Source organism: Mercenaria mercenaria, chromosome 6 (assembly GCF_021730395.1).
Source record: "Mercenaria mercenaria strain notata chromosome 6, MADL_Memer_1, whole genome shotgun sequence".
NCBI classification, from domain to species: domain Eukaryota; kingdom Metazoa; phylum Mollusca; class Bivalvia; order Venerida; family Veneridae; genus Mercenaria; species Mercenaria mercenaria.
In genome coordinates, this window is record NC_069366.1 from 23,612,967 (window position 1) to 23,629,500 (window position 16,534).

The following is a 16,534-nucleotide window of genomic DNA, read 5'->3' on the forward strand; positions in this document are numbered from 1 at the left end:
CATATGGTAGTGGATCATCAAAGGAACAACCCAACTTAGCTTTCAAGTTCAACAACCTAATTTTATAGAAGTTGTTGCTTGAAGAGAAGCTTAAACGGACGTTCGATGGGCGGACGAACGGACAGGCGGGGAGAGGTCAAAATTGTTCACTCTAAGCAATGTGTGCTAATGTGAGCCAAGAAGTCCTAAACTCTATCAGTTATAGGTTGATACCCTAGTAAAGTCAAAATATATGACAGTATGTTGAAATATTGTTTGCTTTATCTCTCTAACAGAATATGAAGACAAAAAGTATTACTTTCTTTGCATAGAAGACCTTCCCATCCCAAATCACATACACATTTATACCCATTCACGTCATCAAGGCACGTGCCACCATTGAAACACGGATTAGGGTCACAGTCGTTAACATCTGAAAAAAAAATTCATTTTTATAAGACGCTTAAACTCATTATTTAAATTGATATTTAAAGAATAATTCAAAATTCTCATTTAAGCATAATATCTGAGTGGAAACAGCCGCTATTTTTAGCATAAATATCTAAAGCAGGATGCAGTCTATAACTGCGATAAGCTGGCTGAGATTTGAAATGCCAGAGACGCCGACTGATAGAAAAAGAAAACATTCAATTTTTGCGGCATAGTAAGATAAAAGGTTCTAATATTAGAATATCACTGTAGTTAAGACATTTTATGTAGGCTTAGATGAGTATTACATAAAGAGGAACTGGCACAAGAATATATTTTTAGACAATACACTTACTCTCTATATGACATAAATTCACATGAACCTGTATTTTTTAAAAAAACATATATACTGCGAGAAAAGATCATTCTAGCGTATTTGTACAATATTTCGATTAACTTCTATCGCAGAAAAAAGGTAGATTTACTTGTTTCACAATTGTCTCCAATCCAACCATCATCGCAGTTACACGTGTAACCATTAATGCCATTTATGCAAGTACCTCCGTGTTCGCATGGATTAGACTCACACTCGTCTATGTCTGAAATGAAACAAATATTAACCTTTACCCTGCTAAATTTGTATAATGAACTTGTCCATATTTCAATTTAGGCAGTACCTTTAATTGTTAAAATGGGTGCTTTCCAAAAAGATAATGACTGAATGGCTTGAGGATGTGCAGGCTGATAAAGATCTAAACTGGTCGCAAAGACAGAATTAGTGTATCCAGCATGATAATGGTTAAGACGTGATCAAAAGGTAGCTGCTCTTTTACTATTTGCCACTAACACACAGCACATTCTTGTCATTTTACTTCGTAACCAGGCCAACATGCTTTTAAAGGAAGACTCTCTATTAATTTTGTTCTACTGTATCTATAAGAAGATACTCTGTTACACCCTTAAACAGCTGTTTCGGTAAAAAAACTCACAATATCATGCCCATGACATTAAGTGATTTCGCAATATACACGCTTCTTATCAACTCCACCGTGTGTAAAAGATTTTTTTTATGTTCAGAATATCTTGATTTCTTCTGAATTTATCGTTTGATAGGGTATTTCCGATTGTTAATTTCAGTCATCTTGAACAAAATTTTGTTTTTAATTTCAATTTTAACTTTCTAGGTGGATTTTAAACTTTCAAGACATCGTGCATATGTAGTTAGCATAACACCAACATTTTCATGTAAAACAACTGTAAAGGTTTTTGGGAGAAAATATCTCTTTTTCATATTTTGCAGCAGTTGAGAATTTTACACAGGGAAAAAACTTGTTGTCATAAAATTGACATTTTTGAGGAAATTCTAAATATAACATTTCCTTTCTTATAAAATCTTGTTACAAATTTGTTTTCAAGCAGTAATTTTTCTAACTATTCATATAAGCACAGTTTTCAAATACTCTTAATTTGCTCTGTGACATGTACAGTAACTCGCATGCAACACTTTTTCTTAGCAAATAAAAACGTGTGAAAAGTTTATCTGTCACTGCGTGAAACAGAAATTTCAATTAATATATATCGCAGAAAATGCAACGTTACTTATTTCACAGTTGTCCCCTTTGAAACCATCTTCACAGTTGCAACTGTAACCACTAACGCCATCCGTGCACGTGCCTCCGTGCTTACATGGATTAGACCCACACTCGTCTACATCTGAAATGTAACGAATATTTAGACATGATAACAATGTAACCACAGTTTTTACAATTTGTGCATGATTCTTAAATAGAGCTGATTCCTTCTCCACATAACTAAGATCTAATAATGCAAAATTATTGTCTAGACTTTGCTCTGTTATACTTTGATAAACAATATACAATTGAAAAACTAACATGACCAAGAATTTTTCGAAATTTGTAAGCAGCATCTCCGTTATAATCAGGTTTTGATAAACATTGCCATAGAAGTGACTTTTAATCACAGTCAAGTTTTCAAACCAAAACTGAATTACGACAGTAAATTTTAATCATTTATTTCTTAGTGTGTAACAGGAATTTTTCACAAAATTTGAATCTTCATGTCATATCTAAATTACAATCAGAATATACTTTGATATCAGTCTTATATCATATTATATTACTTGAACGAGTTCTGTACTTTAAAATGAACTTTTCACAGATTTGATTATTTATACACAGACATTAAGATTTGAAAATTTGATCAAAGAAAATTATCTTGATGCATGTAATAATGAAATATGCGGAATATATATTGTAATGGTACGAGGACAGTGACTTTCCTGTGTTAAAAGAAGCGTTATTACCGCACTTGAACCTTATATTTAGATTAGTTTTATTCGAACATACATAGATTCATTCTCGTGTTAAGAAAACAATAACGTATATCCGACTAAGTCGTTATATTGTACTTACAGTGATAAATGTTCAAGTTGATTTTACATGGCAAATCGTCAATCTTTAATTTAACAAAATATGGCAGATTTTGACAAAAAAAAATAGTTGTTGATGCGTTAGTATTCAACTTCAACATGTAATGACATTTTATTTTTCAGATACGCGCTGTGAACTATGTATAACATTTGTACACATACACATGTGCCAACGGTCACGCTTCAACTACAACCCTATTAGTTTAGATTTAATGAAAAATATAAAGTAAGTACATTTCAACATATTTGAATACAAGCTGTAAGGACTAAAAATGCATACATGGACGGGATGATGTTCAATATATCCTCCTTCAGAGTCCTAATTTCAACAACAACAACAAAAACGTACACTTAGTTTAAAGTCCATAATTCACTCCAAGTCAAAATTACGCATATCCTGAGAGAACATACTGGAACATATTTATTGGTAAAGCGTGCGTGTGTGCGTGCGTGTGTGTGGCTAGATTTTTTAAAAACATTTTACGTTTGTGCTGGCAAAGTATTTCGTTAAATATCACATCACTGGTGCCCGTAATGTACACTTATCGATACTGCATTTTTGTTGAGTTGAAATAAATGTAATTAATCTATATTGTTTACATTGTAGAGAAAACAAAAATTATGACCCGGTCTTATATCAATACTGTTCACATTCTAGTTTGTGGCTTTTTTGTATATTTAATCTGAGTATCTATACTATTCGCATTTTAGTTAGAGGGATTTTTGTATTGTTCAGTTTGTAGTTTGTAGCATTTTTTGTATATTAATGTGAGTATCGATACAATTCGCATTTTATGTTGTGGCATTTTTGTATCGATATTATTTACATTTTAGTTTTTAGCATGTGAGTATCGACACTATTCACATTTCAGTTTGTGGCATTTTTGTATGATAATTTGGGTATCGATGCTGCTCACATTAAAATTTGTGACATTTTTGTAGGTTTATGTGAATATCGATATTGTTCACATTATATTTGTAGCAATTTAGTATGTAAATTTTACCCAATGTTTGTATTTCGACAAATTTAGGCATTATACATATGACAAAATCTTGATATAAACTTTAACTTGCGAAAACGAATCAAATTATTTAACTTACTTTCATCGCAGTCTTTTCCTGTCCAGCCTGCAACACAATCGCATGTGTATCCATTCACAGCATCCTTGCAGGCGCCGTTTTTACATGGATTAGGTGCACAATCGTCAATATCTGCAAAGTGTTTAATTAGTTTCTACTAATAAAGCTAATTGTATTCTTTAAATACATGTAAATGAACTTTCTGAGGTCAACTAGTGATAGATGACATCAGTTCCAAATTTTCATGAACCAAGTATTGTCGGTTCTACATCATAATATAAAATGAAATAAAAATGTGAAAAAAATCATTCTTATGTAAATTTTTTCTTAAATGATCACTTTACAAGGCCTTTTTTAAAAGCAAATTAATGATAACTTTAATTGCTGTAATGAGGAGAGCATGCATTACTGTACGGATAGTGTTGTTTTTTTTTCTAGTAATTTAGGATCTTTGAGTCCATTCAATATCTTTGTAGAGATCTTCGCTTGAGCCAGTGCTGTGGGAGGTGGGGTAAGGGGGCTGCACTTTCCATTACCTCTTTCATAAACAGACTATTATTTTACTTGGTTGCATTGTATGCTTCAAAAGAATCTTTGCATAGATTTTATTAGACAATGATCTACATCAAATTTGAAAATGATACGACAATTCTATGTTGTTGTTTTTTAAAACTATTTTTCTCCTTATCGTCTCGTTTCTTATGCAATTATTACAGATATACATATAAGCATACAGAATTTTTTCTCTAATAAATATGATCTCCGTCTTGCCAATCTGCCTTTTTTATTTACTTTCTATAGATCTACCTCTTCCTTTGTACTCCTATAATATATAAATTCACTTACTTTCATCACAATCTTTCCCCGTCCATCCTGCTTCGCACGAGCACGTGTAATCGTCAACGCGATCCGTGCAATCAGCATTATTCTTGCAAGGATTTGGTTGGCAATCGTCTATATCTGCAGTCAAATTGAAATGATAAAGGAATTGAAACTCCCAAGGTATGGTTAAATGCACGCCTTATGCATCATGCAACATTAAACAAAATCAACGACGGTAAGGTACTTGTTCCACTGAACTATGTCCAATGTTAGAAAAACAAGGACAAAAGTTTAACTAGGACAGCAACATTCGTAAAACGCCATGTATCAAAATTTCAGTATCTAGCTTTTTTTCAGAGCTTGAGTCTTGAAACTGATTTATATGATGGCTATGTTCTTATACCGTAGGAATATAAAACAGAAAATAAAACGACATACTTGAAGTGCGTAGATTTACAAATTTCTTGGCATGTTTTTTCATATAATGGTCGTTAATTTACGGACACGCTTAAAAGTGAAGAAATAAAAATACACATCACACGCTATATATATCTCTTGATTCTAATGTCAATGTATCCTTTAATCACACATACTTTCATCACAGTGTGTTCCTGTCCAACCCGCCTCGCAATCGCATGTGTAACTGTTCACAGCATCTCTACATGCGCCATTTTCACATGGATTAGAGGCACATTCATTGATATCTGGTTAGGAAAAATACATTTTTGTTTTGTTTATGTTGGGTTTAAAGTTAATCCGACACAAATATAGGTCATATTGCGACGTCCCATCTTTTAATGATAGTAGAAAAATCTAACGTGTATTATCATTTCATTACGGGCGGGAACCTGGGTAGAGACACCGATTTTCCGTAAGCAGATTGATTGTCTTCCTCACATGAAGAATTCAACCCCCTGAACCCACATCGGTCAGGGACAAGTCATTCAAAGTCAGCGACGTTTACCACTCGGCCAAGGAGGCACTCAATAGATCAGGCCGTCTGCAATTATCCTCTTGGAGAAAATGAATACAATAACACCAAATGATCAAGCAATCAAAAACAGACGCATGACAAAAGGACCACTGTGATACTATATCTTTTAACTAACACAAATGAGTACATGATTTCTTTGTAGACGACTTCTACACAATGCAATATGTCAAATATGTAAGCTCCATGCCTTGAAGTTTTAGACAAGAAGACCATTAATTTTTTCCAGTATTAGTCTATGTCAGATAAGAGACACCCATTGGCGGAGCCTTTTTTGACCGGGACAACTTGGAAGCAGACCACTAGACTAAGCTACAAAACAAATGGTTAAACTCTAGGTCTTGCACCTTCATACAAAAGTATTTTTAGTGATGAATTAACGAATAACTCTAGGTCTTGCACCTTCATACAGAAGTATTTTTAAAGTGATGAATTAACGAATAACAAAAAATATCTGAGAAGATATATATCTATGGATCCTTATGTCAGTGTATATTTTAATCACACATACTTTCATCACAGTGTTTTCCTGTCCATCCCGCCTCGCAATCGCAAGTGTAACTGTTCACAGCATCTCTACATGCGCCATTTTCACATGGATTAGAGGCACATTCATTTATATCTGAAGTTAGGAGAAATACATTTTTGTTGGTTTTGTTTTTGTTGGGTTTAAAGTAAATCCGATATAATTATAGGTCGTATGGCGACGTTCCAGCTTTCAATTGTAGAAGAACCCACCGTGCTAAATTTCATCACGGGTGGGCACCTGAGTAGAGATACCGACTTTCGTAAGCCAGCTTGAGGCCTCCCTCATGAAGGATTCAACGCCCTGAGTGAGACTCGAATCCACATCGGTGAGGGACAAGTTAGTAGAAGTCAGCGACATTTACCAGTGGCCACGGAAGCAGGCACTCAATAGATCAAGCCGTCTGCAATAACATACACCGAGAAGACGTTCTAGAAAAGTTTAAAGACTAGCTATTCTTGGCGGAAATGAATACAATAATACCAAATGAATAAGCATTCAAAGACAGACGCATGACAAGAGGACTACTGTGACACTATGTCGCTTAACTGACACAAATGAGTACATGATTTCTTTGTAGACGACTTCTACCCAATGCAATATGTAAAATGTCTTTGTTCCATGCCCTTAGGTTTCAGACAAGAAGAGCTTTAAATGTTTCCAGTACAAGTCTATGTAAGATAAGTGACCCACATAGGCGGGGCCTTTTGACCGGAACGAATTTGGAAGCGGACAAATAGACTAAGCTACATGACAAATGGTTAAGCTCTGGATCTTGCAACTTCATACAAAAGTATTTTTTAAAGTTTTTCTTATACAAGTCTCTGTAAAAGTAGTGAACCAACGGGTCGAGCCAATTTTAGCCACATGGCCGTGCTTTGAGTACTATTGGTAGAAAATTACTATACAATGCCTCGTGCCAAATAAGCTCAACGCAATATACCGTCGTTTATATGACTGAAAAATTGTTGAAAAAGACGTTAAATTCAACGCAATTTGGTTTTAGGCAAGAAGGATTTTAAAGGTCTAATAATGATTTCAACCAGATCGGTAGAGGACCACTGCCAAATATCTAAGATTTAGGCCAAGAAGATTGTTTTATATAACGACAAATGGTAAATCAACGTAAGGGGTCATTTTTTACCCCAGGTCAATCTTTGGCAGAACACTTCTAGACAATGCTTCACACTAAATATCTAAGATTTAGGCCTTGCGATTTAGATGAAGAAGATGTTTTTCAAAATTTCCTTTTGGGTGCAATAACTACAAGAATTCTGCATGCGATGGATTTTTTGCACAATTTGGTAGAGAAGAGAACTATCAAAGAAACGACAAGACCAAGTTGTATCAACTTCTGCTAAACGGTTTTAGAGGAAAAGACGTTTAATTTAAAATGTTGACACAGGACCGCGGACGATGGACGACAGACGCACGGCCATCCAACTATACAAACATCTCACTGTGGACAAAGTTGAGGTGAGCTTGACAGGGATAAATGGATTCATGGAAATAGAACGTAGCACCTTAAAACAAAACCTTACGAAGGAGTATGTATAGCTAGTTAAATAACGGACATATATACTAGTATATAAAGAGTAAAAAAGTACGAAATATGAGGACAAAACAAACACATAAAAGGAACACAATGGGGAACCATCTTGGATTTGTCATGATGGCAAAAGTCAACACTTTGGAGTTTTGACTAGTTAATTGTGCAGAATCCCTCGCTCTTAATTCCTCACATTTTGCAAAAATAGGATACTGTATATATAATTATCCTACCCAAGTAATGCTTACAAAATGCACGGTAAACGTAACCTACCGAATCATATGTGTGCTCAATGCACCATTATTGCTTTGTTATGACCCATAACTTTGTAGCACTTAATTTTTCTATACCGGAGATCAATGAGTATACAAGTTCATAGAATAATTTATTACACACACGAGGAATTTATACGGACAAATCTTTATTACTATACACCAGATCAATTAAGGCAAAGCGCCAAGCAGCACATTCCACAACAAACCCACCAACTCAGTTCAATCATACTTTACAAATACGTCCGGACTGACTAGTACACAGACTCACTTGAATCACAGTTAGGTCCTGTCCAGCCAGCGACACACGTGCATCTATAACTATTCACTTCATCTATGCATGTCGCCCCATTCTTACATGGATTTCCGGCACAATCATTTACGTCTGCAATAAACGCATTGGAAGATAGAGTCTATTCATTTCTCAAGCTTAAATGTCATATGATTGTTGCTATAGCTTTGCGTGTGATTTGCATTTTACAGAATTTAACATTTAGGCGAAAATGGGGAACAAAACCAACTCGAAAGATTCGTGTATTCAGTTTAACATTACTAAAATTTACAAAACATATTTGTCTCACTACAGCATTAATAGTATTTACTGGTCCGTAGCCGAGTTTATATCGTGTTGTGTTATGGAAAAACAGTTTTTTAGGAAATATAAAATTATAGTTAGCTTTCATATACTTACTTTGATCACAGTTTATTCCCGTCCAGCCCACCTGACATGAACACGTGTACTCATTCACCCCATCCGTGCAGTCACCATTTACACATGGATCAGAGGAACATTCGTCTATGTCTGGAGTGAAACAACTGGGGTTGGGATCATGCAAATGTTTGCTTGTATCATAAAAGTGAAAGCTAAGGTGGCATAGAGGTGACATGTGAGTCATTAAACAAAAAATATGCAAACAAAAAATGTCATGAAGCTAAACAAAGGTGTCCATGTATTTTTTTGTAATCAAACAGCTATTCGTGTGTGTGTGTGTGGTTTTTAGTTTTCACAGCACAATGACCAAATCGGTTCTGTCCCCCCCACCCCCCACCCCCACCCCCCACACACACAACAAAAAATCTAAGGCGAAATTACAACACTGGTGTGCAAATTTAATTTTAACACTATAGTTTTTGTGCCCCACCTACAGATTTTATTGGACGTACTCTAACTTAACGGATTTTTAAAATGAATATTTGTCAACAGAAAAACTAGATGTGTCCAAAGGACAATGGTACCCCCACTTCCCGTCACTGTAAGGTTATATGATACTTCTTGGCAATGCAAGGCTAAATAGACTTTCATATTACCTTAGATTGTGGGTGTGAATCCTCAGGGGTTGGGGTATGGATACAATCTAACATCATCAAAATACAAGATAAAAGAAAACAAAAGAGTAAAACTGTTTTATTTATAGAGAGGGAAATAGAGTAGGAATAGGGGCGAGGCAGGTACAGACCTTTACATGCTGATCATACTAAACAACATTCTTAAAACGTTTAACGACTTCAGGTAACATACATTTCAAGCTAAATGCGAGGTTAACGTTTAGATTTCTAATACATATTCTTAATGGGTCAAGGGTCATAACTCTGGTATTGCAGGATGAAATCCTAAGCTCACAACTTCATATGATGAACAACAATCCTACAGTTTCATGATTCTACTTCAAATACTTTTTGGGATACACGCGACACAGTCGTTTAGGCCCTTCTAACGCATATTTTGACTGCCAAGGGTCGTAACTCTGGTCATACTGAATGAAAGTCCAAAAGAAAACCTTAGGTGCCAAACTCTATATGTTTATTTACAGTCCTATTAATTTTGTAAGGTCAAGTAGATTTTTAGATATGCACGTCACAGACCACATATGATCAATTGTATATTTAAATGTCCCACTACCCAAAGTTAAAAAATAATTAGGGCAAAAAATATTTCAGATAGGAATTGTACCTGTTTGACAGTTGTCTCCAGTGTACCCAGCTTCACATTCACACGTGTATTTATTAATGTCATCTGTGCATGTACCACCGTTTTCACAGGGGTTGGATTCACACTCATTGATATCTGTCAAATAGATTTTGCAATAATACGTACTGTTACTACAGAAAGATGTGGTGTCTAAAGGAGTTGTTAAAAGTTTTTAGGCGTACAGTAACTAATTGTCATTCTCTGATTTCTCTGTCTTTGAGATAGCAAGCAATGCACGCAATGATAATAATGCATGTTTATTCTATCGAATGTGGACCGTTGTGGCAATTTGCACTAGCTATATTTTACAGGCGTTTGAATATCATAAGGTGTTCTAAACTGAAACATTTTTACCCACTATATGCCTCATTTTGTTACGATATGTGAGAAAGAAGCCAATTGTCAACACGTTTTAAAATTACATTTCTAAAGATAACTAATTGATCTTACATGAAATTCTTTTGTTCTTTTCAATGGTTTCTCAAAAACTAATGATAATTAGTATTATTTGTTGTTTTTTTTACTTCTTTGCAAATTGCTGAAACATTTTTCATTTTTAATGCATTTACATATATTCTTGCATAAAAACTACTTTTTTCACTGGATCCGCCCATGTATAAACGGGAGAAAAATCGTGTGCAAACAAGGCAATTCACGTGCTGTTAATACATGATTTTTACTTTTGAAATGCTTTGCCAGGGACGTATGTATGTATTTCTACGCAGACTGATATTTGGCATCTGCATCTTGTTTCTTCCATAATAACCTCTTCTTGTAGCATTATAGACACAATGTAATCCATAGTATGTTTAGCTGTATCAGTTTCCAATCCCAAACGTACTGCCCCCATCAATGTACGCACTAGCTTCTCTTAGAGTTTACTCCCTTTACAAAGCGTCTGTTCAGTTATTGTAAATAACTGTGAATAAATAAGTATCGCGTGTAACTTGTGCTATTGCCCGTTTTTAGGTATTATATTAATGACTTTTGTTAGTATCAATCGGTTTGTTTTTACCTGATTGTTCGCAGAATTCATATAATAAACCTCGAAAGCTAGTCACTAGCTTCGTACTCATCCGTACTCTGTTTGTTCGTACTCAAAATAATTCGAATGTAAAGTTGTTATTCTTCAAATAATTGTGTTCCTGTTTATTAAATTTTTAAGTTATATGCAAAATTATGTGTAATGTAACGTTTGTAATAACTCAAAATAAAAATAAGATGCTCAAAAACCTTCAAATCACGCTTTTAGTAGTGTTGTTGTTATGTGTGCCCCGGTTATGGATATTTAAAACATGTTTACCGTTTCCAAGAACAACAAGAATGGTAAATAAAAAATGTACCGGAATCGTCAAGTCATCACATATGAAAACAATGCATTTAGTCGTCGTGTAATGTTTTTTTTATGCAAGAATAGCGACAGAAGCCCTTGGGAAATGTTTGTGACCTCGACCTTCGGTCTCGGTCACAAACAATCCCGCGGGCTTCTGCAGACGTTAATACACAAAAAAACGTGTATTATCCCTACAAAAGAATCCTACAATATGTGTTCACATATATGTCTAAAACAACATTTTTGTGACTGAATTTTCTAAGTTACAAGGCCATTTGACTACAATTTGTAAAATGCTTCTTTTCGTTTGAATTTAAGTCGCAACTTCACAACATAATGGCGGCATTTAAAGGAAAAATACATGCTCCCCTCTTTTTTTCAGACACAAAGGGTCACTTGGGCAGAACAACTTATTTAAACTTTCGATACCTCCTATACCATAAACGACGTCGACGTCAAAGTTTTATTATCATTTTATGTAATGGCTTTATAACACTCCCGCAACGTCAAGCATGTGATAAGAAAGAATTTTATCCTACCCTCATACAAGATATAGCATAAAATCGGCTTGCCTAATAAACTTTGCTTTATCTAGTCAGTGTCAAGATATCACTTTTGCGGGAATTTTTGAAATCACATATTTTATCAAAATTTTGCATTGAAACCGTCACCATTGTATTGGAAATGCTTGAACTTAGAAAATGAGTGGTCAAATTATAGGTTTTTATCCAGAAACAAAAATGTTATTGCTATTTTTCACTTTTACAGCACTTCAGCCGGAAATTTTGAAAACACCTTTTTTCCGAATTTTTCATAGAAACCGTTATCATTGTATTGGTAATGTTCCAACTAAGAAAATAAGTGGTAATATCAAAGGTTTTTATCCAGAAACAAAAAAGTTATTGCAATTTTTCAATTTTATCCACAAATAGAATTGCACTTGCAAACGTCGTATATGACGTCAAGTCTGCACGCTGTTGCTCTTTCCAACGACTTTTCCCTATTTTCTGAACAGGTAGGATAAATAGAATATTAGATTACTGTCTGAAAATTTTTAATTTATTAGGCTCGTCTACGAAAAAATATAAGGCTCGGCACAGCCTCGCCTAATATATTTTCTTCAACTCGCCTAATAAATTTAAATTTATCAGACAGTAACCTAATATTCTCTATCTATATCCTTAGCAGGAAGAAGCAAGTAATTTTAAGTTTTTCTATCAAATTTAACTTAATTAAAGGTTACTTATATACTCGAGGCCTTTTAAATAAAAAAAAGGAAACTGCAGCTTCAAAAGAGCGAGCGGATGTATACAAATGTGCATAGTGGCATACGGAGTGAGGAATTTCAGCTGGCTGTGTAAATCTGCTGAAATTTGACTCTCAAAATAATTAAATACCCAAATTACAGATTTGTAAGATATAATGATAATGATGATGATAATAATAATAATAATTATTATTATTATCATTATTATATAGAAATAAAACCAAGGGACTAAATGTCAAAAGAATAACAGTACTTGTTGAACAGTTCTTGTCCGTATAGCCTGGCATACAGTCACATGTGTAGTCATTGACTTCATCTGTGCACGTGCCACCGTTCTTGCATGGATCTGTTTCGCAGTCATTAATATCTGAAAGAATTTATTCACATTTATGCGAGTTGTCACTAGTTCGTAAAATGGTGTAATATGGTGAGACTGTCTCAAAGATATCTATCAAGCCTAATCAAATTATAACCGTAGAAATTCAACATGGATCATGTTGCATGGATTAAATATCTGTTATTAATTTTATGGTGGTAAATATTCATCTCTGTGTGCACCTCAATCAAGAAAGCCTTGGTGGCATGAGATAGCTCATATGAGTGTCATAGATTGCTTAAACAATTTTGGAAGAGGGTCGAGCTCAAAAAATATCTGTAGAATTATTTTGTAATTGGGTCAGCGTTTTCTTGCAAGAAGACATTTATAGTTTCCTCAAAATGCATAAAGAAAATACTATATACATATATGAAACTAGAATTGTGTCCATATGACATTGATGCCCCCACATATTGCGCCATTCTCTATATAGCAAAACCTAAGTGCCATAACTGCTGTAAATCTATTCACAGATATGATTCCTTACTCTACTGTCATTAATATATCAAACTTGCTCTTCTATGAACGTTTGAAACAAATCAGGCTGATAGTGTGGGAGGAGTTGGACACGCAAGATTTGTCAGCAAAACTATCAACGGGCCATAACTGTGGTAAAAATAGTCACAGAAAAACTCTGCACATCTAGCTTGCTCATGTGTGAAAGCATATCAGATAAATGGTGTGGGTGGAATTGGACACAAAAAAAATCGGCACGTACGGACATATATCGTACGTCGCACGCTATTTTGCACAAATGCGTAACGTCATTTTGACGTCAGTTCGACGTACAAATTACTAATTGAGAAAATAAATAGCAAAAATGCGTTGAGATAAATCTGCATATTCTTTAATGGTATCGTAATTTACAGTTATTGCTTTGAACACATTGTTATTGTTTTTTATCATTAATTATTACCGCCCGTTTCTTCAAATTAAATAATATATATGCATTTTAATCTGCAATTAATTTTATCATGTTGTACCGTGTTGATCGCAAACATTTATATCAACCTCCGGACGTTAACAAACCTAGCATCAACAGTGATCAGGATGATTATAACCCACAAAGAGGCAGTGCTGTCGCACGAAAATATTTGAAAAAAACTATTTTCATTAAACCGTAAAGCAGTTAATTTTAGAAAAAATTTATGCATTTAAGAATATAACAGGTCCTGTGGATTTAAAACTTTTTTCATGCTAAATTCAGTTTTGTACTCTGACTTTTGTTTAAAAAAAACACCAAAAATTTAATTCTAACACGACCAACAAATAACCCTACAAATAGAAGAAAATCAGACAACGGTTATTTTGCGATAATCCTGCGCGTGCAGTGATGTCATCCGATCCTGGTGCGTAGCACGGTCGTAAAACGTAGTTACCATTTTTTTCTAACACTGTTAATACTAGTATGTCTTATTAGAATCGAAATAACAAATTCGCAAGTGTGATTTATCATAGAATAACCCTAATTTTTCTTTCTTATGCGAAACAATATATCAATCAGTATGAACTGTGCCATGAGAAAACCAGCATAGTGCGTTTGCGACCAGCATGGATCCAGACCAGCCTGCACCTCCGCTCAGTCTGGTCGGGATCCATACGCTTTGCTTTCAAGGCCTATTGAAATTAGAGAAACTGTTAGCGAACAGAATGGATCCTGATGCGCAGGCTGGTCTGGATCCATGCTGATTGCAACCGCACTATGTTTGTTTTTCTCGTGGCGCGGCTCATATATTCTTATGCATACGAAATCAAAAGACGTGTTATCCTACGTTAAAAAACGATTGGAAAGTTATTATTTCATAAAGAAATTATTTAGGCCCTATAACCAGTTCTCAACCAGCTTAAGTACCGTTTAAATAACAGCTTTTTTATTCACATCATGTGCGACACTACAAATGAAAAATGTTTCGTGCTCAAAATGAAATAAAATGTTAAAAAAAGTTTAATAATCTCAGTGCTTTCGACAAACTTACCTAGATCTATAGACATTGTGTGCACTATCATAATAAATTAATAATAACTGCGTTATCGATTAAATTATGTTTATTGTCTTTATTAAAGACCGCGTATTATAAGCAGGAAAAAAACATAGTTCGGTATCAAAGTTTGATGATTTCTTTATATCTATTCAAAACACATGTAAAGCATCAAAATGTCAAATCAGCTTTTTATATTTTATATTTGTGCGGAAAGCCTTGAAACTTCACATCCGATACTAGTCACAGTTCTGCATCTAGCGTTCACGTTTCTGTTCAAGTGGCCGTTTGTTTCCGGCTTTTTTTTCTTTTGGCGGTACCACTCTCGCCTCTCCGCAATGCTCAGACAAGGGTGGGGTGGGGGATGTGGGAAGAGGGTATCACACTTCATTTGTGTAAATATCAATAAGATAGAGTAATCATTGACAAAATTCATAACATTTGTATATCAACTACGTATAGATACTGACCGACATAATCTCTAGTAAGACAGACAGATAAACGAACATACTGAAGAAACAAATCTTTCAGGCTGACTAAATGAATGATCGAGTAAATAATTACCAACTGGTCATGAATTCTTGCATACTCATCGGCTATTCGACTGCAAAAAGACACGCGGATGGATTGAATGGTCGATTGAATGTTGCGTTTCATTATTTGTTATGTATATTCATTTATACCTATTATTATTACCGCAGTAAATAATACACAACTTGCATATTTATTCGGAAAAAATAGAGCGAAAATAAACGAAACACTAAAAATTGGACAGCTATAGTTAAAATTCGGACACTAAGCTGTGTACGAACTTTTTCGAATTTTATATTAGCAAACGAAATATACCACAATGGAATGATATATAAAGATAAGTATGTCAAAGCATACATTAATCTAGGTTATATACTTATGAAAGAAATTTAATATACAATTCAGCTGCTTCAGGTCCTTTTTGATACAGTTTCTAGTTTTTTACTCCGTTATAGACCTATTTCCAAAAAGACATTTATGAATATGTTTTAAGAAAACGAAAAAGAAAAAAGGGTGTTGATAAGTTTGCAGTTGAATACAAGTCAGCTGAAGATAAGTACCCTCATATTGCCGCATTCCAGAAAGCGATCCGCAGAATAAACACCGTACTTTCGTTTTTAGAGTAATAAAAAGTTAAAAAGAAAAAAAAAACAATAATGAAAGGTATCTTTTTTTTCCGGGATTACGCGCAAATGCGCTAAAATGAAAAAAAAAACTCCATTTATTAGGGATCTTAACGACTACGCTACACTGCGGAAGCATATTTTTGACCGAATTACTGCTGTATAACATCAAAAACCAGCAAAATGACCTACGTGAGGGAGCGAGGGAGCAGTTATTGTGTGACCATGTGAGTGAGGGACTGCGGACGAAGCAGACTTCTTTTCATTTGAAATTTATCAATTAAGACACCATGACTGTGCCTAATGATTTTTATTCTTTTTGTGTGCTCATTAGAACATAAAGTATAATTTTCCCCTCT

At 34.5% G+C, this 16,534-nt stretch overlaps 1 protein-coding gene across 1 annotated transcript in view; it reads right to left on the reverse strand.

Annotated features, from left to right (window-relative positions):
• Positions 1-260: 260 nt before the first annotated feature.
• The window catches only part of LOC123549408 (fibropellin-1-like), a 59,978-nt gene continuing 43,704 nt past the window's right edge, over positions 261-16,534 (reverse strand). Inside the window, exons 13-23 of the mRNA XM_053546708.1 lie at positions 12,920-13,033; positions 10,049-10,162; positions 8,789-8,899; positions 8,369-8,482; positions 6,262-6,372; positions 5,353-5,463; positions 4,784-4,897; positions 3,959-4,069; positions 2,008-2,121; positions 894-1,007; positions 261-412 (exon numbers count right to left, since the gene is read on the reverse strand). Of these exons, the coding sequence (XP_053402683.1) occupies positions 261-412; positions 894-1,007; positions 2,008-2,121; positions 3,959-4,069; positions 4,784-4,897; positions 5,353-5,463; positions 6,262-6,372; positions 8,369-8,482; positions 8,789-8,899; positions 10,049-10,162; positions 12,920-13,033 (1,280 nt within the window). The remainder of the gene's footprint in view (positions 413-893; positions 1,008-2,007; positions 2,122-3,958; positions 4,070-4,783; positions 4,898-5,352; positions 5,464-6,261; positions 6,373-8,368; positions 8,483-8,788; positions 8,900-10,048; positions 10,163-12,919; positions 13,034-16,534) is intronic.